Here is a 21,765-nt window from a genome sequence, read left to right as displayed (position 1 = left end):
CTTCTTCTTAATCCAGGACCCCTGCCTCGGCAGATGTCACTTCAGTGCTTTCCAGGGAGTTTTCCTACTAAAGCCATTCCATGGCTTCCCCGGAAATCCTACCTCAGCACCTGGGGCAGACTGCCCGCCCCCTTTGCCTGTGCGCTCTCAGCACCCTCCTGCATCAGGGCCTGGCTGCGCACCGCTGCTGACCCCCCCGAACTGTCCCGCGTCTCCTTTTTCATCCTCCTGGCCTTTCCAGTCTCAGCTTCAGTGCTGTCTCCCCAGGGAGGCCCTCCCTGCTGTCGGGACCCCTTGTCCTGGTGCTCAGAGTCCCCTTGTCCAAGATTCTCCTTGAAGATTTGTGGATGGGTACCTCAGCTAACATCCCCCTCCCCCCAACCCCTCACTGCCCACGGGTGTTTTGAAGACTCCTTAATGCAGAGCAGGGCCTGAGGTGGAGGGAGGGCAGAGGGAGACGGGAGCGATTGTCAGGAGAGGGTTGTCTCTTTGGATAAAGCAGTGGGTAAGTCAGCTGAAGTGCGAGGCAAGAACTCCCACATGCCGTGTTGGGAGGTAGGGAGGGTGCATGGTTTTTCTGTCCCCACCTCCTCCTCCGCCCACTCCTGCTTGTGGCATAGGCTCAGGCACACCGACCTGAGACGTACCCCTCCTGAGGATGGATCTGTGCACCACCCCCTTCCAGCCCCCTTTCCCTCTCAGCCCTGCGTATCTAAGAGCAAGGCATCTTTAAGACCGCATTCGGGAGGGACAAAGGAGGCCCAGGGTCCCCCCAGCGGGTGGCAGAGCCCATACATTTACATGCTCAGTGAACAGGCCCCTCACAGTGGGTCCTGCAGCCCGTTTGCCAGTAGGATTTCAATCTTGCTGACAGCCTAGAGAATGGGTACCACCACGATTCAGGGGCACACACTAGGGATGCCTGTAGGGGGCTTCTGCTTGTGAAGCTCATCTTCAGGCCTCAGGCAGCTTAGGGGGCTCCAATAGCTCCCTCTCCCTGAGGGCTTGAGCTTGAGGTCACCGTTGCTTCACTCAGCTTTCCTCACTGCTCACAACCTGTGTCTGAAAATCCGAAGTGCCCATCTACCACCTTCAACTGTGCTTAAGGGTCAGGCTGGCCTGCCCTTCTAACCAAGGTCCTACTTCCTTCTCCAGGCTGGAGCTTGGAAAATCAGGGCAAGGCTGCATTAGCGCCCTGAAAAGTTTAAAGGGACCAGAAGGTGGCATATGCCACATGCCACCACCAGGGGGAGCCACTGTAGCCACACTAATTGGGAGAGGCCCCAGTAGGAAAGGCCAAAGTTGTCAGTTATCCTACCGGGAGGCGGGAGGCAGCCTGGCTGGGGTCTTGGCCCCGGGCTCACATCTGGCCAGTGCAGACCCCAACCCTAGGACCTGTTCCTCTGGAGTCCCTGGGGCTGTGGACATCACACTTTCCAGGATACCCAATGAGGTAGTTGTGGGACCCTATGAGGTAAGCAGGAGACTGACCCAGGTTAAGCAGCTCCCCCTTCAACCCGGAACTCCAAGGTCCTTCCCCATGTCTTGGTGGCCTGTCGTGGCTCAGTCGCTGACCACCATGGCCACCCACCATGCAGCCCAACGGGCATATCCATCCTCCTTGCAAACTGGGGGTTTTGGCCCACTATCCCCAGGAAACTTAGCTGGGCTGGAGCTCAAGACCCTCCCCCTCCCATCTTCACCCCCTCCTCAAGTCTACAGAGAAATGAAACACAGAAAAAACAGGCTTGAGACAGCTTTGTTAGAACAACTCAGCAAAATAAAATTCCGGTTTATTGTTGGACAACATTGTTTCACACATACATCAAACAGGCCAAAAAAAATAAACAGCAACTTCATAGACAAAAAAGGAAAAAAAAGAAACCTTTTATCTTTGGCCTTTTTAACCATCTCATACAAACCAACTACTTATAGTACAGCTAAGTACATACACAAAAAAAGTTACTGGAATGCTCGGAATAAGATTGTTTTTTTGTTGTTGTTTTTGCTTTTTTTACAAGGTTTTTTTTCTCCTTTGAGATTATAATGAACATGGTCACACCACAAGTAAAGTCAGAAGTAGGACAGAGAACGCTCCGAAGGCTGGTTTGGTCATCCGAGATCATTAAAAATGGCTGACCCCTAACAATATGTACAAAAATATAAAATGTAAATAAAAAATACAAACAAATTTTCCTTTTTAAAGTACTTTTAAGAAAAAAAGCAGGGCCTTGGAAGTTTTGGTTCTTTTTTCCTCCCCTGTTGCAAATTCACGTTGTGGTTTTGGTTGGGTGGCGGAGAGCGTGTGTCATCTGCGGGTGGCGCTGCCCGCGTGGGGCGGGCGGGCGGGACTCTCTACTCGAAGGTGACCACGTTTAGATTCTGAGACGGGAAGTGGAGGGTGAATAGGTCACGGTGGCCTTTTTTTGTTTTGTTAAGTTTAACTTTTCCTTTTTTGCTGTCTAGTCATCCTCGTCGGTCTTCTGCTTCTTGGTGTCGACATCGTCATCCTGGGCAGAGAAAGACAGTCAAGGCCCCTGCCGCCCCCTGCGGCCCCCCTGCCACTTGGCATAGCCAAGCAGGGGCCAGGCACTGGCCCCTCCAGAGGCTTCCAGGGCTCTGGGAAGGCAGGCCTAGGTTCCTTCCTATTCCTGCTCAAGACAAGGGAGCCTGCCTTTCAGGACCACTCACCACCCCAGACTCCAATCAGCGGCCCCTCGGGCGGTTAACACCTTAGCCCCCAAGCCACACCCAAGCCAGGACCCACCTCATCATCTTCAGCTGCCCGTTTGCCCGTAGCTGCCTCAGCCTCCTCATCTTCGTCTCCATCCTCTTCCTCCCCTGCAGAACCAAACCCCAGGGTAAACCATGCTGCCTCCTCAACTAAGGGAAGAATCTTGGTACCCTGCCCACCCAGTGACAGCCAGAACTTGGCGGGGGGAGAGACACACAACACCACAGCGCCTCAGGGGATCTGCCAGTAACAGAATCGCCAGGACAAGAGACCCCTGATCTCTGCAGCCCGACAAACCGGGCAGCCAGGGTACCACACCAGCCACATGGGCACAAGTCTTCAGAGGAAGAAAAAAGGCCCACATAGCCGGCTGCACCCCAAGAGGACAGACGAACACATCAGTGCACGGGAGGCACCAAAGGGAGTCAGTGTGGGTGCATAGGGCACAGCTTCGCCTCACTAGCCTACAACAAAGTCCTAACTCCACAGTACAAACCCGGCTGCAGGGGGTCCACCGGTCTCCAACGCCAGAAACCCCCAATTCCTGCCCCTTTTCTAGACAAAGCAAGGGAAAGGAACCCCAAAAGGGGAGATGAACAAGGCTACTCACCATCACCTTCCTCCTCCTCCTCTTCTTCCTCTCCCCCTTCTTCCTCTTCTTCATCTACCTCATTGTCAGCCTCCTGCTCCCCATTTTCCTCATTCTCCTCGACAGAAAACATAACCAGGTTGTTAATGAGAACAGGCCATCGGTCCTGCCCCATCCCTTCCCCAGGACCCCACCAGTGGGTCTACAGTCCTAGACCAGCTAAGAGAACTCATCAATTCATCTTCCTAAAGCTCCACCAGGGGAACCATGCAGGAACTGCCCGAGGGCTCAGCCTCCTCCCCAAACCAGGATTAAACCCAAGCTGGAGTGAGAACTTCCTGGCCCAGAGCAGTTAGGGGTCATGGGGAAGGTGGACACTCACAGCGTTCCCATTAGCAGGGGCGTCTCTTCCATTCTCCGCCTCCTCCACAACTTCCTTCTTCTCCTTTAAGTCCTTCAAAAAGTAAGAGGAAACCAGTAAGTCTTTTTGAGAAACCCAAGGCTGGCAAAGAGACCCAGGACTCAAGGCACGTATGTACCGCTGATGTGGGTGTCCTAACAGCCCCGTATTACACTTGGAAATACTGCAAGGAAGGGCCACAGGATACCCAGGGTGTCTGTGGTCAAGGTTTCCTCCGATTTCTCAACCCTTAAGAAACACACCAAAAAAGAGTCCCCTACAGTTGTTCCCACCGTCCCTTACTCATGCTTCTTAGGAAAAGAGCCACTGTGGCACCACAGCCTTAAACCCGTCTGGCTGGGCAGACGAGCCCGGGAACACTTCACTCTCACACACCCATCACAGACTGGTTTCCAACCAGAGGGAGCTCCGCCTCTCACAAATCCTCCTTGGAAGACAGCAGGTATGCGCCATAAATAAATAAGGTAATGGAGGGAGGGCCCGGGCGCTGCGGGGAGAACTCCCGTGGGCGGGTTAGCCTGGGAAGGGAATGGGAGGAAGCAAACAGGCAGAACTGGGAAGGCCGCCTTAGAGCCGAGCTTAAGCTCCAAGCCCACGGTAGCCCAGGACCTGCAAGGGCAGGTCTTTGGAAAAAACCCGAACCCACCAATCCCCTATATGTGACAGCTGTCCCAAGAGGTCCCAGACCGTTGCCGGGAAATGCACCCCAGCTTGGGTGACTCGACCCTTGTTCAGATGCGCGCGGCCCGGAGCTCCCCATCTCCCTCCCAGCTTCTCGCTGTCCGCGCGGCGGCTCTCAGTGTTCGGCCGCACCTCGAGGAGTGGACACGGTCCAAAGGGCAACGCCGTCGGGGGCGCCCCAAAGCCCCGTAACTTTTTCCACCTGGCACTGCCGAACCGGCTGCCAACACAAACAGGCGTCGGGCCGGGCGCCGGTGCAGCTCGGCCTCCATCCAGTGAGCGGCCCCGGGGCACCTGTCGGCCCCATTACCCCGGGCCGACGGGCCGCGAACCCAGGCACCGCCCGCTCCCGCCCCCTGGCGGCCGAAGCCCCGGGGAGCGGGTGGGGGCGGGGAGAACGCGGCGCGCAGGCGCGCAGCCCCCGCCCGGCGGGCTTTGCGCGCGGACCTCGGCACGCACCGCGCGCGCGGAGCACGTGGCCCAGGGCCGCCGAGTGCGCCCCTGACCCTGGAGACCCGGGGCGTGCGGGCTGCGCTGGCCCAGCCACTGCGCGACTTGCGCGCCGGTCTTTCCGGGTCTCTCGACGCCCCCACCACAGGCCTCGACGCGTGGGCCTGCGTCTCGCATTTGGCGGGCAAAGTCCCGCGGGAGGCCGCCCCGAAGTCCACAGGGCTTTCTCAGACCGGCAGCCCGAGGCCGTCGGGGACGCGCTCCACGCGCTATTTATTCCCGGCGGGAAATTGCCTAGAAGGAAAGCGAACGCGGACGTCCGCACCGGGAAGGGCCGACCCTTCCACCCCCGACTAGTTCCCGGGCTGGGCCCAGAGGGGGCCGGGCTGAAGCCCTTGCGGAGATCCCAGTCGCCAGCTCCACTCCGCAGGGGGAGTCACCCCTGGGAGAGAGCCAGAGGTGACGCCAGGGGCACAGAGGTTAAGGAGACGCCAAGGTGACTCGTCCCCGTCCCCGTAGGGGCACGAGAGAGGCGCGGACAAGAGCCTCAGGGTAAAAACGCCGATGTGCCTTAAAGTGCCGCGCTCCCGCTGAGGGCGGAGACGCTCGCCGCGCGGGCCGCGGAAACTACCCGGCGCGCAGGACCAGAACTGCGCCAAACGCCCAAGACCTCAAAACCGAGGGCAGTGAACCCGCCGCACCAGTCTCCCAAACACCTCTGGCGCCCGGCTTGACCCCGCAACGGGGCAGCCGCGGCCACAGCTTTTGTTCGTCCGCGTCGCCTCCGGAGCGGCCGCGCACACGGTGCTTCCCGGGCAGCCGCGGGGGGCGCCCATCGTCGCCGCGGCGCGCCGTTCCTTCACTTTCCGTTTCCTCCCCAACGGCGCGTGGGCTCGCCTCCTCCACAGCCAAACCCGGCACCGCTGAATTATTGAAGCTGGGCGGCTGCTCCCGGAGCACTCTCCCCGGAGGACGCCTACCCCCGCCCTCCCTGAGGGCCCCCAGGGCGGAGGAGACCTTCACACCTCCGCGGAGACAATCGACGTAGCGGCCGGCTGACCCGCTGCCCCACTCCGCCTTATCAGAGCTTAGTCCCGATAAACCTCCTCGGACCCACTGCAAGGCGCGAAACGAGGCAGCCCGGCTCCGAACAAAGAGCAGCGCCGCCGGCGGGCGCTCGCTGCGGAGCCGCCACTTCCCGCAGCCGACCCGCGCCTGCAACGCGCACCCCCCCCAGCACTTCCGATTCCAAACGCGCTCGAGTTTCAAAGTTATTTCCGTGTGCCCTGCGGGCTGACGACCCCCAGCCCGGCCCCTCTCCTCCCGCCACTGTTCAGACGAGTCACAAACAAGTTTCAGGAGCTGTGCGACACCCATCATCCGAGCCCCTCAGCCCCCGCACCCGCCCTCGGGACCCCGAGGGCACCCCGGCCCACTCCTCGACGGGCATCACGTCTGCCCGCAGCGCTTCCCGCCCCCTCCCCCGCACACAAAAGAGTGGGCTGCCGGGGGGCCTAGGCCGGGGGCGAGCAGTCTCTCCACAGGAAGAAACGACAGCGAGCTTGGGGCAGCCCAGCCGTCGCGCGCCAAACACCGCTCCGGCGGCAGCCTTCGGACCCCGAAGGGGCGGGCGGCGTCCAGCCTCACCTTGGTGGTGATCTCGGAGCTGGTGTCCACGGCCGCGTCTGACATGATGGGGCACGCCGGTGATCCGATGCAGCGGATTAAAAAGAGAGCGAGAGTTCGAGGACTCTGGCGACAAAGCTGCCGGAGTCCGGGGTGGCGGAGGAGGCGCGCGGCGGAGGTGGTTGCGGCGAACGGGAAGCCGGACGCAGGAACAATGCAAAGATGGCTTTTCAGAGCAGCCAGTGGGGAACTCACGCGGCGCCAGAACCTTTAATATAGATTAGTGGGCGGCGCTCGGCCTCCTCTGCCCGAATGCTATTGGCTGAGCACAGGGAGCGGGCGCTCGCTCATTGGCTCGATTCCGAACAATGGGCAAGCGTGCTTAAAGCGGCAGTGCCTTGGTGCGTCCCGCGCTGCGCAGTCGCCGGCCGCACTGTCATTCAGGGCCTTAGTTTGCCGGGTCTCGGCGGCGCCGGCGCCGTGGGGGAGGGGCGCGCGCGCGCGCTCGGGGCGCGCGCTCCCGCAGCTGTTTTGCTGGGGCTGCTGACGCAGAAAGCCAAAGCGCGGCAAAGCTGCCCGCCCAGCCCCCCCCCCCCCGTCTTCCCCTCCCCGCTGCTGCTCGGAAGGAGGGGGAGGGAAAAGGAGGCGGCGACCGGCGCGCACGACGGCTGCCAGCGAGGGGGAGGGGAGGGCCGGGTGCTGGGCTGCGCTCGCCCGGGGCGGTGCCCTGTGCAGTGCCCGGGGAGGTGCCCGCCCCCCGCTCCTGGGCACCTTCAACCAAGAATTGTCCCATGGCAAGTGGGCGGTAGCCCTAAGACGATCATTGAGGGCGCGAGGCCGAGACCCGCGCTCCTAGGCCGCCCCGTCTTTACGTCGTCAACATCCTCTGCCCAGCCCCAGACGCCCCAGTCTTTGAAGAGGTGACCCCCTTTGCCCACCACCAGCCCCGGCGTTGGCCGCCTGAGCCACCCGACGAGCGGGGTCCGTGCCAAGCACACTCTCTGGGATTCGTGCTTCGAGGGGAGCCGTGGGCCGGTGCAGGCTCCTGCCTTCGAACAGGACAATCCCACGGGCGTCGCACCACACAGCGGTCTCCGCACCCCAGGGCATTGGACAGCGCCTGCCCCGGACCGTCACTGCCGTCGTGACAGCCTCTGGGAGCCTCCTTCCACTGCCCGGCCATCGAGTCTACCCTCTCTCACCGCCCTTAAGGGACTGCGAGGGGCACATGAGCTTATACACTGAGAGTTTACTGGGGGAAATAATCGTCCTTTAGACCAGTTGGGCTAGTCCTTGGGGACTCCTTGAAGTTTGGGGCGCCATTTAGGGAACCACGCGGAGCCCTGAGAAGAGAACCATCAAGGCGCCACACTCAAGATGGCGTTGGGCTCGGTAAGCGTGGCGTGACGTGGCGATCAGATCACGCAGACGATCCGAAAACCGCAGGCTACACCCTCCTTATTGCAACCGCGCTTGGCTGTCGAAGTAAGAGGCCAGCCGTGTGGGAAGAAAGATTAGAATAGATGGGAAAATGTTCCAGAAAAAAAAATAAATAAACTCTCTGTGCCGCACTCAACATGGCGACAGATAGGGTTCATCCCCGTGTTGCCAAAAGGGGGCGCCCGACACGGAAGGCGGGACTCCGGAGAAACGGGCGCACACTGGCTGAGAGTGGCGGGCGAACACAAAGTTGACGCTTTGCGTCCTGCCATTGGCAGGTTCCGCTGTCTGTCTCTTGGGGCCGCCGATCTGGGAATGGAGAAAACCCGGAGTCTTAAGTCGTGGAGGAGGGACGGATGCCAAATCCAGTAGAGCTTCAAGTGAGGAACGGGAGGAGAGACTGAGTCGCCCTTCTTGTTTCTCTTAGGTCAGGGGCTCGCTGACCCCATTCCCACCTCGAGACTCCCTTTGCTGAGCTTACCACGCATCCGCCTGGCTGCCTCCTATGACCCGGGACTCCGCTTCCCCGCCGGGAGGAGGCGCGGAGTGCAGGGGCGCCACCTGGGTCTGGGCCCCCTCCCCGCTTCCCCTGTCCCGCACGCGTCAGGCCCGCATCCTGGTTCACATCTGTCAGTCTGGCCGTTGGGGCTTTTCCCAAGCGACTTGTCTTCTGGGAAGAGAGAAGCCCGGGCTCCCTGTCCTTTGCCCGGGAGAAACGTAGGACAGGTGCTGGAAAGGGCGGGAGCATCGCGCCACCTCCTGCTGCCTGGCGGTCGCCATCCCGTCCCGGGTACGCGGCAGCGGAGGGGGCGTCTGCGGGTCTCTGTCCTGCCCCCAGGCACCCCAATGGCTGGAAGTGGGATTTTCGGCAGGGTGGGCGCGCGTCAGTCCAAGGGACTCGCAATAGTATCCCCAAGGACCACGCGTCCCAACTCTTTGTTCGGTCCCTTCCTCCCCCGGCCAGCTGCCTTTATTGCGGCGTGGACCTGGGGCGGTTCTTCGCCCCAGAGGAGGAAAGGGCTTGTTGTCCGCTGCCGCTGTGATCTCCTCTTTTGTGCCACAGTCTCCAAGAACTGGAGGGATTGTGCGGCATCGTAAATGAGGCAGGACAGCGCCTTCTACCTTCCTTGCATCCATTAATCTCTGGTTTACCCTAGAAGGAATTGTTCAGTCCACAAAACCCAGATGCAGCGAGAGCTTGGTCTGTGCCACATCTAAGCAATTGAGGCTTCTAACCTCCCTGAATGGTGACCTTGGGCAGTCTGTATATCCAAGCTGAAAACTGGACATGACTTCTGGATTATGGCTCAGGGGCAGGGGCAGGGGCAGGGGTAGGGGCGGGGTGCGGGGTGGGGGGGCGGTGAGGGCGTAGGGGAGTGGTTCTGGGCAATGCTGCAGACGTTTGGGAGGAGCTGGGTGAGCGTGAATTTCCCTCGAAGAACTGCTTTGCCTGACCCTGTCCCCCTCCCCACCCCCTGTCCCCCAAGCTGTTGGCTCTGCTAGAAGCAGTAAGGAAGGCTCCTGCGCACCTGGTTCTGGAACCAGTATTTACATTCAACAAGCATTCACTGAGCGCTTGCTGTGTACATAGCAGGGAGTCTTTGGCTCACCCCTCAAGCATTTTCATTTATCCTCTGCATCTTGCAAGGTAGACAGGACAATTATAGGGTTGAATCGTATGAAACTGATGTTTTTGTAGGTCAAAACCAATTGAAAATCAGCAAATTTGTACGTTCAGCCTCCAATATGGTATCACTTTACTTGTAACAAGTCAAAAGAGCAGACCAAGGATTATAGCAAGGAACTTGAAGTAACCAAGTGAATCAGTGACCAAGCTGGGGCTAAAATCCTAAAATGAAAGACTCTGCCTTGTTAGATGTGTCCTGGAGCAGAAGTGGCCTCCTTGGACCTCCTTGGACTCATAAGTGATGGAGTTATTTAGGCTATCAAGAGCCTCCGTTCCTCCAGGGACAGGCCACTCACATCATCTTTGCTGTTTCTGAATGGCTGTTCTTCCTGTCCTCTGTCACTTCCACTCACTGTTACATCTCTGTCCTTTGCTGCTTCTGTGGCCTTTGAAACCTCCCAAGATGAGCTGGTATGCCCTGTTAGACCACATTTCCACGTGCATGTCAGAGGTGCCCTGGGCTTAGGTTAGAGCTTCTCTAAGGCAGGGGCCCCAAGTGGCCCCCAGGCAAGTTTTGTTTTTAAGGAATTTGTATAAGGACACCTCTGGGTTACCTACACATTCTCCAGTTGGGACCACAGGCCTGTCGCTGCCAGGCCTGAGTCACACTTTTTTCACCTGTCTGGCCCTGTAGGCACTTATGTTTGCAACCCTGGCTCCTAAGCCATTTCCAATGTATTCCTAATTGGTTGTCTCACAGGTCTGCTTGATTCCCAAAAGACCAAAAAGGTTATAAACGCTGGTAAAGCTGCCTGGGTTCATATCCCAGTCTTGCCACGTGCTAGCTGTGTGAAACTAGGCAAGTCATTTCCTCACCTCTAAAAAAATGGAGATGACAATAACAGTTGCCTGCCTTCTGGGGTTATGGTGGGAATTGAACTGGTTAATATTCAGAAAGTGCTTAGAAGAGTATCTGGCACATCCGTCCAGGAAAAGCATCGGTCTTCTCAGGGCCCCATCTTCCAGCTGCTTTCTGCACCTAAGTGGATAGGTTTCGGTGTCTGCAGATCTCTGGGCAAAGGAACAATGTCTTCAGCAAATTCTTCCCATAGTCAGTGGGAAACGAGGGCGCCAGCCTAGCGCAGTTTCCGGAAGCCGATGATTCGGTGCCCGACATGCTCGGCAGCCCCTCTGGCCTCAGAGGAATGACAGAGTCTGGGAGGCAGCCTGAGTGGAGCAGGCCTCAAAAACTCCCGCCTTCCCGCCCTTCAGAAACCCAGGCGTTTCAGGCTGTGGTTTCCTTGCCCGGGCAGAAGGGCCTGGGGAGCTGCCAGGGGCCTTTCAACTCTCCCGCCTTGCCGAGCCCGGATGGGATTGTGTAAGAGCCACCCCCCACACGCCTGCTCCCCTGTGCAGCACGTCCGGGCCTGCCCTTTCTCCCAGAAGGCCCTGGTACCTACACAGGTCTGGCAGCCCCAAGAGGCTCCTGCCTGGCAGGGGGAGGGTGGGGGACATCTCTTGATGTTCAGGGCCTGCCCCCAAACATGCCAAACCGGAGCTCTGGTTGGAGACTAGATAAGGAGGCTGGGGGAGGTGTGTGTGCTGTGTCCATGGCCACCGCCGCCTCCTGAGCACGCTCGCGCCATGGTGCCCGTTCTGGACTCCCGTGCACATGCCCTCCCCCCCCCCATGCTGTCTCCAGGAATCTTCTGCCTGCCCATGCCGTTTCCCAGCCCCTCTTCCCTGCATCCATCTGTGTGTGTGTGTGTGTGTGCACGCCTATTTGCATAGCTCAAGCTCCGTGGGTGTTTTGCTTAAGCTCTGGTTACTGTTCGTGAGTGCGTGGGCCCGGCATCATGCTGGCAGGTGAAGGTGCTGGTTGGGGGGGGGGGGTGCACGTGTGCCAGCACATCGGTCTCCCTGCCCCGTGAATGCCTGTGAGGGCGGCGCATCCAAGGAAAGGTTAAACACCTATATGTGACGCGAGGAGGCATTGAACTGGACATCTCCACACCTGTCCCTTCTTGCTACCTGGCCCCACACGGGAACCCAGCAAGACAGGAGTCTCCAGTGGGTCCTAGATAAGGGTCTGTGTGCCCCCTCCAGGTCAGAAGTAAGCTCGAAGTTGGGGAGAGGTAGCTTGGAATGTCTGCTTTCTTCATCTCTGTTAATCTCAAACGGGTCTTCCCTTCACCCCTGGCAGAGAAGCCACCTCCAGCCATGTTTACAGGGAGAGGGTGTAAGGTGTGGAGGACGCACCACCAGCCAGAATTTACTCATCCTCTCACACCAAAGTGGAGTACGGACAGAGTGACCAACTCTCCAGGTTGTTCTAGGACACGGGGCTTCTCAGTGTTACAACCAGGAAACTCCCAGGCACCCTGGGACACGCTGGTCACACTGGCTCAGTCCTTGTCCACAAGCGGGTGAGAACGGCGTTTCCGAAGAAATCTATAAGCACCGCCAAGACGGGTCCTGTGGCCCCTGATCCAAAAACAGCCCCCCGCTTGGATTCTGCTTGTCTTTGCCGTGGAGGATCCAGGGTGACGCTGGGAGCATTTGGTTTGCACATGGCAGAGCAGAAGGATTGAGGGGCTTAGCGAAGATCACAGAGCAAGCTGGCGGCGCCCGGATCAGGACCTCCCGCACCCTCCCGAGAGGGCTCTCAGCTGCCATGTGCCGGGAAGGCTGACATGCGCAGTGACAGTCACGAGCACGGGAATCTTTTTCTAGATCCAGGTGGGAGCCAGGGCCTCTAGAGCAGGGGGAGAAGTCTCAGACTCCTTTCAGAAACACTCTCTCCAGGGCACCTGGGTGGCTCAGTCAGTTGCACGTCCAACTTCCGCTCAGGTCATGATTTCACGACTTGTGGGTTCCAGCCCCGCGTCCGACTCTGTGCTGACAGCTCAGAGCCTGGAGCCTGCTTCTGGTTCTGTGTCTCCCCCTCTCTCTGCCCCTCCCTGGCTCTTGCTCAGTCTCATATTCTCTCTCTCTCTCTCTCTCTCTCTCTCTCTCTCAAAAAGTAAAACAAAAACATTAAAAAAAAATTTTTTTTAATAAAAAAAAAATGTCCTCTCCACTTAGGGGAGCCTGGGTGTCTCAGTTAGTTGAGTGTCTGTCCAACTTCGGCTCAGGTTATGATCTCACAGTTCGTGAGTTCGAGCCCTACATCTGACTCACTGCTGTCAGCACAGAGCCCACTTCGGATCCTTTGTCCCCGTCTCTCTCTGCCCCTCCCGTGCTCACACTTTCTCTCTCTCTCTCTCTCAAAAATAAATAATAAGGAAGGAAGGAAGGAAGGAAGGAAGGAAGGAAGGAAGGAAGGAAGGAAGGAGGAGAAAGAAAGAAAGAAAGAAACAAAGAAAGAAAGAAAGAAAGAAAAAAGAAAGAAAGAAAGAAAGAAAAAAGAAAGAAAGAAAGAAAGAAAGAAAGAAAGAAAGAAAGAAAGAAAGAAAGAAAGAAAGAAAGAAAGAAAGAAAGAAAGAAAGAAAGAAAGAGGAAAAAAGAAAGAAATACTCCCTCCAAGAGGTTTTCTGAGAATCTCACAGGAGAGAAAAAGCATGGCTCTCACTGGGACGATTCTGCAGGAAAATCTCAAAGCAGGATGAAGCATTACCTCAAAACCCCAACCTCCCCAGGGAAGGGCAGCTGGCGTCCCTTTTCCAGGGAAATGTGAGCGCCTCGTGCCGTTAAGGCCTGAGAGGAAAGCTCGAGGTCACACACCTGAACTTCGAGCCGCCCCAGCGTCTTCCCCAGCTGGGGCACTTCTCAGTCGCTTGCCTGGGGCCAGGCCTTGCATGGCTCTCAGTGGCTTTCGCCAGATCGTGCCAGATTATGCCGTCTCTTGCCACCGAGGCGCTTTAGGAGTGTTACCTCAAAAGCATCAGCCAGACACCTCCCAATCCACTTGGCTCCTGGCAGGGCCTCAGTTTTCCCACTTGCTGAACGAAGAGAACGTGGCACAGCTCCCAGGGAGAAAACAGCATGGCTGCTTGTCCATGCTCCTGGGCTGTTCGCAGGGCCACAGAGCTCTGAGGGGCAAAGTCCTTGGCCAAGACGTGCTTTTGAGATCCCCAAAGTGTTTATCACCTTGTGGTGATCAGTCTTGGGCCATATGTCATACGTTGGAGGTGTCCCTCAATCGAGACTTTCAGGATGACAAAAATGTATTCCAGAACGTTCTTCAGGAGTCACCACTACTATAAAGGCTGAATTTGGATTCAGGGACATTCATGAAAGAATTCATGACATTCATGAAAGAGAGTCAAATGTGTTCTGAATGCCTGCAGAAACAGATAAAAGGGAAATTAGAAATTGATGATTAATGTTAATGAGTGAGCCTACACGGGGGGTGCCTGGCTGGCTCAGTCAGCACAGCATACGACACTTAATCTCAGGGTTGTGAGTTCGAGCCCCACATTGGGCATGGAGCCTACTTTAAAAAAAAAAAAAAGGTAAATAAGTGAGCCTACATGAAATGAAGCAGCTCTTAGAGCAGGGAGGGACGAGCGTTAAGAATCTTAGCTCAGAATCCCAGCTTGTAATTAGTCAAAGCTCTCAGCTTCATGGAAGGCCGTCCTCTTGCCGTGGTGGGGGTTCTCCGTGTTCGCTTTCTTCAGTCCCAGCCTCTCTTCGTCTCGGGGCCACCGGTAGGAGTCTGGCGCACAAGTGACTGGAAGATCCACCCCTAGGCTCAACCGACACTGGTTCCGTCCCCACCCTGTTCCCATTATCTGAGCTAAAATGAGAAGGGATTTCTGGACTGGGACAGTCACGTAAGTGCCCACCTCTCTGCATGTGCTGTGAGCTGGTGGTGGCAGGGCGGGTCTGGCTGTGACCCCGCCCGGCATGGCCCCGTGCCCTGCATGCCCGGGGACGCTTCATCGAGAAATGCCCGCTGGATTGCTCTGAATCACATGGAATTGGGCTCGACATTTCACTGAGCCCCCATGCCAGGGTGTTGACACCTGCTTCGTGCCAGAGAAGGGAAAAATTGAACCTACTTCAAGCAGTTATGGCAAAGCACCCCCGCAGATGGAGAGGACGAAAAGGAGCCTCCTTCTACAGATGGAGGCGCCGGGACCCAAAATGGGAGACTGATCTGCCAGCAGAAGGGCCCCTGGCCAGGAATAGAGCCCCCCCCTTGGCCCTGGCTGCCAGGGCTCCATGCCACCAGCCCTCCCTCTCACTGAATGACTGGAGCCCCGACTGACACTAGCTCTGGAAACTCAAGAGACCCGAGTGGTCAGGGGGTGCATCCTGGAGCAAGCGGGGCTCGGCAGGAACCCCAAGTCAGGGCAGGATGTGCGGGTGAGAGCAGGAGTGAGAGTCTGGGCAGCTCCGACACGGAAGCGAGCCAGGCGAGTGCGTGAGGAGAGAATGCAGCAGGAGGGGCACCAGGAAGGGGGGCTCTTCTGAAAGCTGGCTTGCCCCGACCGAACAGAGACATTTCAAGTGTGCACTTCCACTTTGTTGCACGACTGGAACCCTGCAGACCTGCCCCATCGGGGGCACAGTAAGGGACCATAGCCCCAACCCCAGCACGTTGTAGGCATAAGCAGTAGAGAGGCCACGAGAGAGTGGTGGCCCCGCTTCCTGAATGATCTCCGGACCCGATGTCGTTCTGAGTTCTAGACAAATTAACTGGTTCAGTCCCGTGAGGTTTGTTGTCATCCCCGCCTTCCGAAAGGGGAAACTGAGGCACAGAGCAGGCAAGTGCGGCCCAAAGTCAGTGGCGGAGCTGGGATTTGAAACCAGGCAGCCTGGCTCCAGAGCCCCCCAGCTCTCACGGGGAAAAGTCCCTGGTCCTAAGCAGCCCTACCACCACCAGGCTCTGCCCACCCCGCCTCTTCAAACGTCAGGGACAGGATCTTGGGGGCGCCTGGGTGGCTCAGTCGGTTAAGCGTCCGACTTCAGCTCAGGTCATGATCTCGCAGTCCGTGAGTTTGAGCCCCGCGTCGGGCTCTGGGCTGACGGCTCAGAGCCTGGAGCCTGCTTCGGATTCTGTGTCTCCCTCTCTCTCTGCCCCTCCCCTGTTCATGCTCTGTCTCTCTCTGTCTCAAAAATAAATAAACGTTAAAAATAAATTTTTTTTTAAAAAAAGGACAGGATCTTGGGGTTTCCTCTGTTGATCGCTAAGGAGTTTATTTTTACCCACTTAGGCTCTCATCCCCCAGCAGGTGTCTCTCAGGTTGCAGGAGATGAAGAGAAGTCTTCCTCAGACTGGTGATTTCTGGTTGTGAGGCAAGATTTTTTCCAGTGGGACCCAGAGGCCTGGGTGAAAGAGCACTCTGCAACTGTTTGTCACCAAGCGCTGACGAGAAAATCAGCCTCCTGAAAAGGAACTGTTCCCAGGACGTTCCATTGAATTTTTTCATGGCATCAGTAGACAACTGGTAACATCTGCCTTAGACATTCTACGGGCTGCTGTTCACCACAGCCTGGCCCTGGGCTCTGAATGTACAACATTGCACAATGTTCCTTTTATAGCGACCCTGGGGATAAATTTCTCTCTGGCATCAGCACTAGCAGGACAGTGTGACCTACTGGTTAGGAGTGCAAACCCCAGGCGTCCCCTTCATGTCCCCCTAGGAGTGTGGAAGGGAGGAACCCATTGGATCAGGGCTCCCCGCCTGCCTCTGTGACTCGGTGTGGGTCCTGAGGCAAGATTTGCACCCCCCCCAGTTCTCAGTTTTCTCACCTGTCAAATGGGACTCAGTAACAACATCCTAAGACTTCTCTTGAATAGGATGTTTCGTTTTGTCATTATAGATCCTTCTTATCTTGTACCAAATCCCATTCCCCTCTCTGACTGGGCCGTGGGAAGCACAGCAACCATCCTGAGGGCACTTCTGAGTTCCAGAACATACCCTGAGGTTAATAGGAGGAACCCAATGCCTGGCTTCCTCATATATGCTACCTTATTTCCTTAGCCTAGCTTCTTCAATGATTCTTTTTCTGTTGGCCTCTAGGTATTTCAATATACGTTAGAGCTGAGGCCAAAATTAATTAAAGTGGTAACTGGGGTGCCTGGCGGCTCAGGTGGTTAAACATTGGACTCATGATTTGGGCTCAGGTCATGATCTCACGGTTCATGGCTTCGAGCACCACGTCAGGCTTTGTGCTGACAGTGCGGAGCCTGATTGGGATTCTCTCTCTCTCCCTCTCTCTCTGCCCCTCGTCTGCATGTGTGCATGCACATGTGCTCTCTCTCTCTCAAAATAAATAAATAAACTTAAAAAATAATAAAGCGGTAATTACACAAGCTGGGCCCCTTTATACCTAAAGCACTTCCACACTGGTTGTGCCATTTAAGCCTCACCTCAATCCAGGTGGTTGCCCCATTTTACAGGAGAAGAAGTGGAGGCCCCCAAAGGGTGCTGATGGGGTGGAGACGGGTCCGCCCCCTCTGCCCCGACTGCCAGTACTGGCCTCCCTTCGCCCTTGCCCTGGCCCCTTCCCAGCGTCCCTGCCCCATTGTGGTTTGGTGACTCGGCCCCTCCCTGACACTTTACTTCCGTCCCACCTTCCATTTCCCATTACCATTCTCTTGTCTTTGGGGGACTTTCCAAGAGATGGTAAAGTTCAGCACATGATTTAAGGAGGAGTGAAAAATCAGCCTCTCCATGACCCTCTTCATGGCATTTACATCGAATAATTCAGATTTGGCTCTCTCCTCTAGTGACAGGAATGTGTCCCCCAAGTGCTGCCACGCTTCTCAGCCTTAAGGAGATGTGGCCCCAAACACTCCCAGAAACGAGCCTCGGGATCTCGGAACAGGGGGGCACCGACAGCCTCCCTGACTATTTCCTGGGATGGTCAACCTAGACGTTCCATGGCTGTGCCTGGGCTGGTCCCTCAGAGAAACCAAAGGCAGGCTGGGAAGAGCTACCACCCAGCCCAGCACACCCCCTCACTCCCTGGATGGCCTTGGGAAAGCCCGGGACCCCGAGGGGCTCACAAACGCCCGGCGAAATACGGACAAGACCCTCTCGATGACCCCAGCTGTCCTCGCAGGCTCAGAGCCCCCGAGGCACAGGATGTGCCCGCCTGGGGGCTAGGAGCTGAGCTGGGGTCAAGGTGGAGAGAACTGAACCACTCTGCAGGATACGGGGGCACCTGAGCTCTTCGAGGACACTGGGCAGCAATTGTTTTGCTCACATGTCAGTGACAGAGCAAGCCACGACTTCGAACATACTGGTAATTTTTTATTATCATTACTTGATGGTAATTTCCATGCACAAAGCTCCGTGATTGCTGCCTTTCAAGAAACCGTGGCAGTGTGGTTGGTGGTATTAGCTCTGAGGTCACCCAGCTCTGCCCTGAAGGCACTGATCCCTGCCCTCTGGTCCCCCTCCTGGGGGGGTGGGGGGCTCGGTCTTTATCTGTTCCCGGCAGCCACACCCGTGCTTGTAAGTCATCCTGGAGACAGGCCTGCCTGCTACCTCCTTGCTGCTGGAGGTCAGGGGACAGGGCTGGCAGAGGGCTCAGCAGGAAAGGCTGGGAAAGAGCCAAGTGTTGCAGCCCGAAACCCCGGAAATAGGGTCAGGAAGCCCCAGCCCTGCTGGCTCACGTGTGGGCTCTGGGTAGCCAAGGTAGGCTGCCTTGTCTATCCAGACGGAAGCCCGAGTGGGAGGGGCAGTTGGCCTGGAAACCGTCAGCAGACAGGGCAGGCCAGCAGCGGCCACACCCGGCCTTGGCCCAGCTTCCCTCTTCTCTGCGACACGCCCCCTTCCAGATTACGGGTGTGCACGTGTGTTGTAAGTACAACCATGAACACAGCCCCACGTCGGGCGACATGTTTCATGAGTGCAGGCCAGACACGTGTGTTCGCGCACGTGCAGACATGAGCATGTGCCTGGGACGTCAGCCGTCACGTAAGCCCCCTTCCCACCGAGGGACTGGGGCACGAAGCCAGACCCTGCAGGTGCATGGGTGTTTGCTTCATCCTCCTTTGGACTCTTCTGTATTTTTCTAACCTTCCCAACTGTAAGCATATACACACACACACACACACACACACACACACACACACACACAGGCTCCCTGTCCTGCTCACCACCCAATAGGAGAGGCAGGCACAGTCGGGAAGGTCCTGGGGCCAGAGCAGAGGACACCAGAGGAGACAGCACATGAGCTTTGCCTGAGCAGTTATGGAGGGCTTCCCAGAGGAAGTATCCTCCAACGGGGACTCCTCCAAAGATGATGAGCGGTGCTGCTCTGGGTAGATCTGGACCTTTCCTTCTGAGGACTGGCCCTGCCACATCTACTTCCCCGGGGCAGAGCCACAGAGCCACCCCTCTGTGGCTCCTTGCTGTGCTGTCTTCATCTCTCATCCTCACCTCACTGCACCTCCGCGACAGGACCACGTCCTGGACAGGTCCCTCAGTTTTCTGAACAAACAAAATAAGCAAATCAAACGAACAGCTAATAATGCAGCTTATCTGCATGATAATGGAACTTCAGTTCCAATGGAGACGTTTCATTCCAATGAGTGAGTATTTCTCTGGAAGTTTCTGAGTCACCTAAGTCTAAAAACAGAAAGGGAGGGGGCAAATGGCTGGCTCAGTCAGTAGAGCATGCAACACTTGATCTCGGGGCCGTGAGTTCAAGTCATGTTGGGCGTAGAGCCTACTTTTAAAAAATAAATTGGGACACCTGGGTGGCTCGGTCGGTTAAGCGTCTGACTTTGGCTCAGGTCATGATCTCACGGTTTGTGGGTTGGAGCCCCACATCGGCCTCTGCACAGACAGCTCAGAGCCTGGAGCCTGCTTCAGATTCTGTGTCTCCCTCGCTCTCTGCCCCTCCCCCGCTCACAGTGTCTGTGTCTGTCTCAAAAATAAACAAAACACTAAAAAATAAATAAAATAAATAAATTAGTGGGGCACCTGGGTGGTTCAGTCAGTTAAGTGTCTGATTTTGGCTCAGGTGATGATCTCACGGTTTGTGGGTTCGAGCCCCAAGTCAGGCTCTGTGCTGACAGCTCAGAGCCTGGAGCCTGCTTCAGATTCTGTCTCCCTCTCTCTGCCCCACGCCCACGGGTGCTATGTCTCTCTCCATCTCTCAAAAATGAATAAATGTTTAAAAAAATTTTTTTAATAAATTAAAATAAAAACAGAAAGAGACTATGGAAATAACCTAGTTCCACATCGCATCCTGGGAGACATGATCCCTCCATAAGCCTCCTTCGGGATCACCTTGTCTCAACCTGAACAGCCACACACACAGATGAGCACACAATCTTGCACAGACACCCGTGTGCCCAGCCTGCCTTGGAAATGCCCACCTTCCCCATTGGCCATCAGACCCCTTGCCTCCTGCCCGCTCCTACCCTGTGCCTCACTCTCCCGCCTGGAACTGGGGAGACAGTAGTCTAGGGACCAGCAGGCTCCACAGGCTGGGGAGAGGTGAGCTCTGCCTCCTCCTTCCTGTGTGGTCTTAGAGAAATCTATTAACTTCTCTGGGCCTCTAAGTTTCTTTTTGTAAAGGTGGGAAGGGGATGGGGGAAAAGTTAGTTTGTAAACTGTGAACAGCTCTGCAGATGCTATTTATTACGATGAAACCATTTGGGAGCAATTACAGAGCAACCATCAAGGATTACAGAACAATACAGGGGAAATGGCACACATATGTGCCAGGGAGGCCCCCCAGGAAGAGCACTTTGAGCGGAGTCCTCTCGTGGCCGCCATTTGGGTGGTATCTCTATGCCCTGTTTTCCTTGCACAAGATAAAACGCCTCTAATCCTCAAAGCTAGCCTGGGGGAGGGGGATCAGCCCAACATGACCATGAGGACCTGTTGGCTCAGAGACCTGATCGCACGGCTTAGAGACAACAGGCCAGGGCTGGAATTTGCATCTTCTGGCCACAGAATGTAGGTGCTTTCCACTCTGTAGGGGCAGTAGGACAGTTTCCAAGCCAGAGATCTGAGAAGATGTGAGTCACATGAGTTGATGAAGAGAAGTCACCATTTGCTGTGGGGAAGGGCATTCATTCATTCATTCATTCATCAACACCTGCTTCTAAACATGCATTTCTTGTTGAGTAAATGAAAATGAGGGGTGGGATGTCATTGAAGGGATGCCCGTGGGCCCCTAAGCCCGTGGGCTTTCGTGGTAGAGAGCAAGGTGGTATCTTCCTCATCCAGTTAGACCTAAAGCCAAGACCCAGCCTGAGGCTGGCAGGGACCGGCCCCAGGCAGTTACTGGGAACTTCTAAGGCATGGGCAGCGCTTCTGTTTTTCATCAAGACTGGTTAAGTGAATCCCAGGGCTTCAGTTGAGGGGGCAGGAAGGCAAAGAGGGAGAGGGAAAGGATGAGGGGGACTCCCTTGGGTCACTCGAGGGGCCCAGGGGATGAAGGGAATGGGAGTCAGAGCCTGGCAGGGTGGCCAGGTTGGCGGAAGCGGGGCCGGGCACAGATCCAGGGCCACCGGGCCTGCATGAAGGAGGGGCAGGGGGATGGAAGCCAGTGCCACCGGAGGGAGCAGGGAGCAGCCTGATTAATAGGATGATGCAGGCAGATGGACGGGCAGCCGGGGCTGCTCTGGGCACCAGCCTCCCGCTCCCCGGCCGCCAGCCAGGCCAGTGGTCTGGGGGCAGGGACACTGCTGGCCTCTGGAGGGGGTGAGGCTATGGTGAATGAATCACTGGCCAGTGCCAGGAGCCTGCAGGCCTCAGCACTCGTTCCCCGAGGACTAGCTAATTCACTTGGAGTGAGGCCGGGCTGCTAATGACAAGAGAAGCCTGCCTGGGCCCTGCTGAGCCCCATGCACAGCTCACCACTAAGCAAGGGGCCGGGTAGCAGGAGATAGGAGGGCCCACCCCGGCACAGGCTCAGCCAGGGCTCCCCACCTGCCTTCAGAAAGGGGCAGCAGTGCCTCGAGGGATGGGGAGACCCCCACCCCGGACCAGCCTGGGGCGAAGAGGAGGTGCAGACGCCCACTCCTGAGCTCCGCAGAGCCTGGTTATGGTGGGACAGCTAAGAATCGGGTATGGAAGAGTGGACAGGGAGGACTAGCCTAGTCCTCCTGTCCTGGGAGAAGGAGGAGGAGGAACCTCGTTCAGCCCAGGCCCATGGCCAGGTTGAGAGCTTGGCCCCACCAGGAATAGACATTCAAGTCCCTGAGAAACGAACCACTTGGAAAACAAGGCCTGGCATCTTGCCAGGTGCTCCCTGATGCCTGCTGTTTGCTGATGGCA

The 21,765-nt window shown here is 56.8% G+C and overlaps 1 protein-coding gene across 2 annotated transcripts; it reads right to left on the bottom strand.

The window, feature by feature from the left end:
* Positions 1-1,758: 1,758 nt before the first annotated feature.
* PTMA (prothymosin alpha) lies at positions 1,759-6,762 on the bottom strand. 2 transcript variants are annotated; one of them, XM_003991251.5, is made up of 5 exons: positions 6,523-6,762; positions 3,706-3,777; positions 3,345-3,441; positions 2,768-2,841; positions 1,759-2,510 (listed from the first exon to the last, which is right to left on the bottom strand). In XM_003991251.5, the coding sequence occupies exons 1-5, from the start codon at positions 6,565-6,567 to the stop codon at positions 2,463-2,465; spliced, it is 336 nt and encodes a 111-aa protein (XP_003991300.1). In that variant the 5' UTR covers positions 6,568-6,762; the 3' UTR covers positions 1,759-2,462. The 2 variants fall into 2 exon arrangements, with proteins under 2 accessions (XP_003991300.1, XP_006935748.1); XM_006935686.4 differs by having other exon boundaries at positions 3,345-3,438; positions 6,523-6,761.
* Positions 6,763-21,765: the final 15,003 nt, after the last annotated feature.

Source organism: Felis catus, chromosome C1 (genome assembly GCF_018350175.1).
Source record: "Felis catus isolate Fca126 chromosome C1, F.catus_Fca126_mat1.0, whole genome shotgun sequence".
Classification (NCBI taxonomy): Eukaryota; Metazoa; Chordata; class Mammalia; order Carnivora; family Felidae; genus Felis; species Felis catus.
This window is presented reverse-complemented; position numbering and strand designations above follow the sequence as displayed.

Bases quoted from the DNA above. Each gene is read 5' to 3' on its own strand.
- PTMA (XM_003991251.5), bottom strand. From the start codon at position 6,567: ATGTCAGACGCGGCCGTGGACACCAGCTCCGAGATCACCACCAAG. The intron at 3,442-3,705 runs GTGAGTGTCCAC...TTTTCTGTCGAG, and splicing joins CCCCTGCTAATGGGAACGCT to GAGAATGAGGAAAATGGGGA. The intron at 2,842-3,344 runs GTGAGTAGCCTT...TTGGTTCTGCAG, and splicing joins GGAGGAGGAGGAAGGTGATG to GGGAGGAAGAGGATGGAGAC.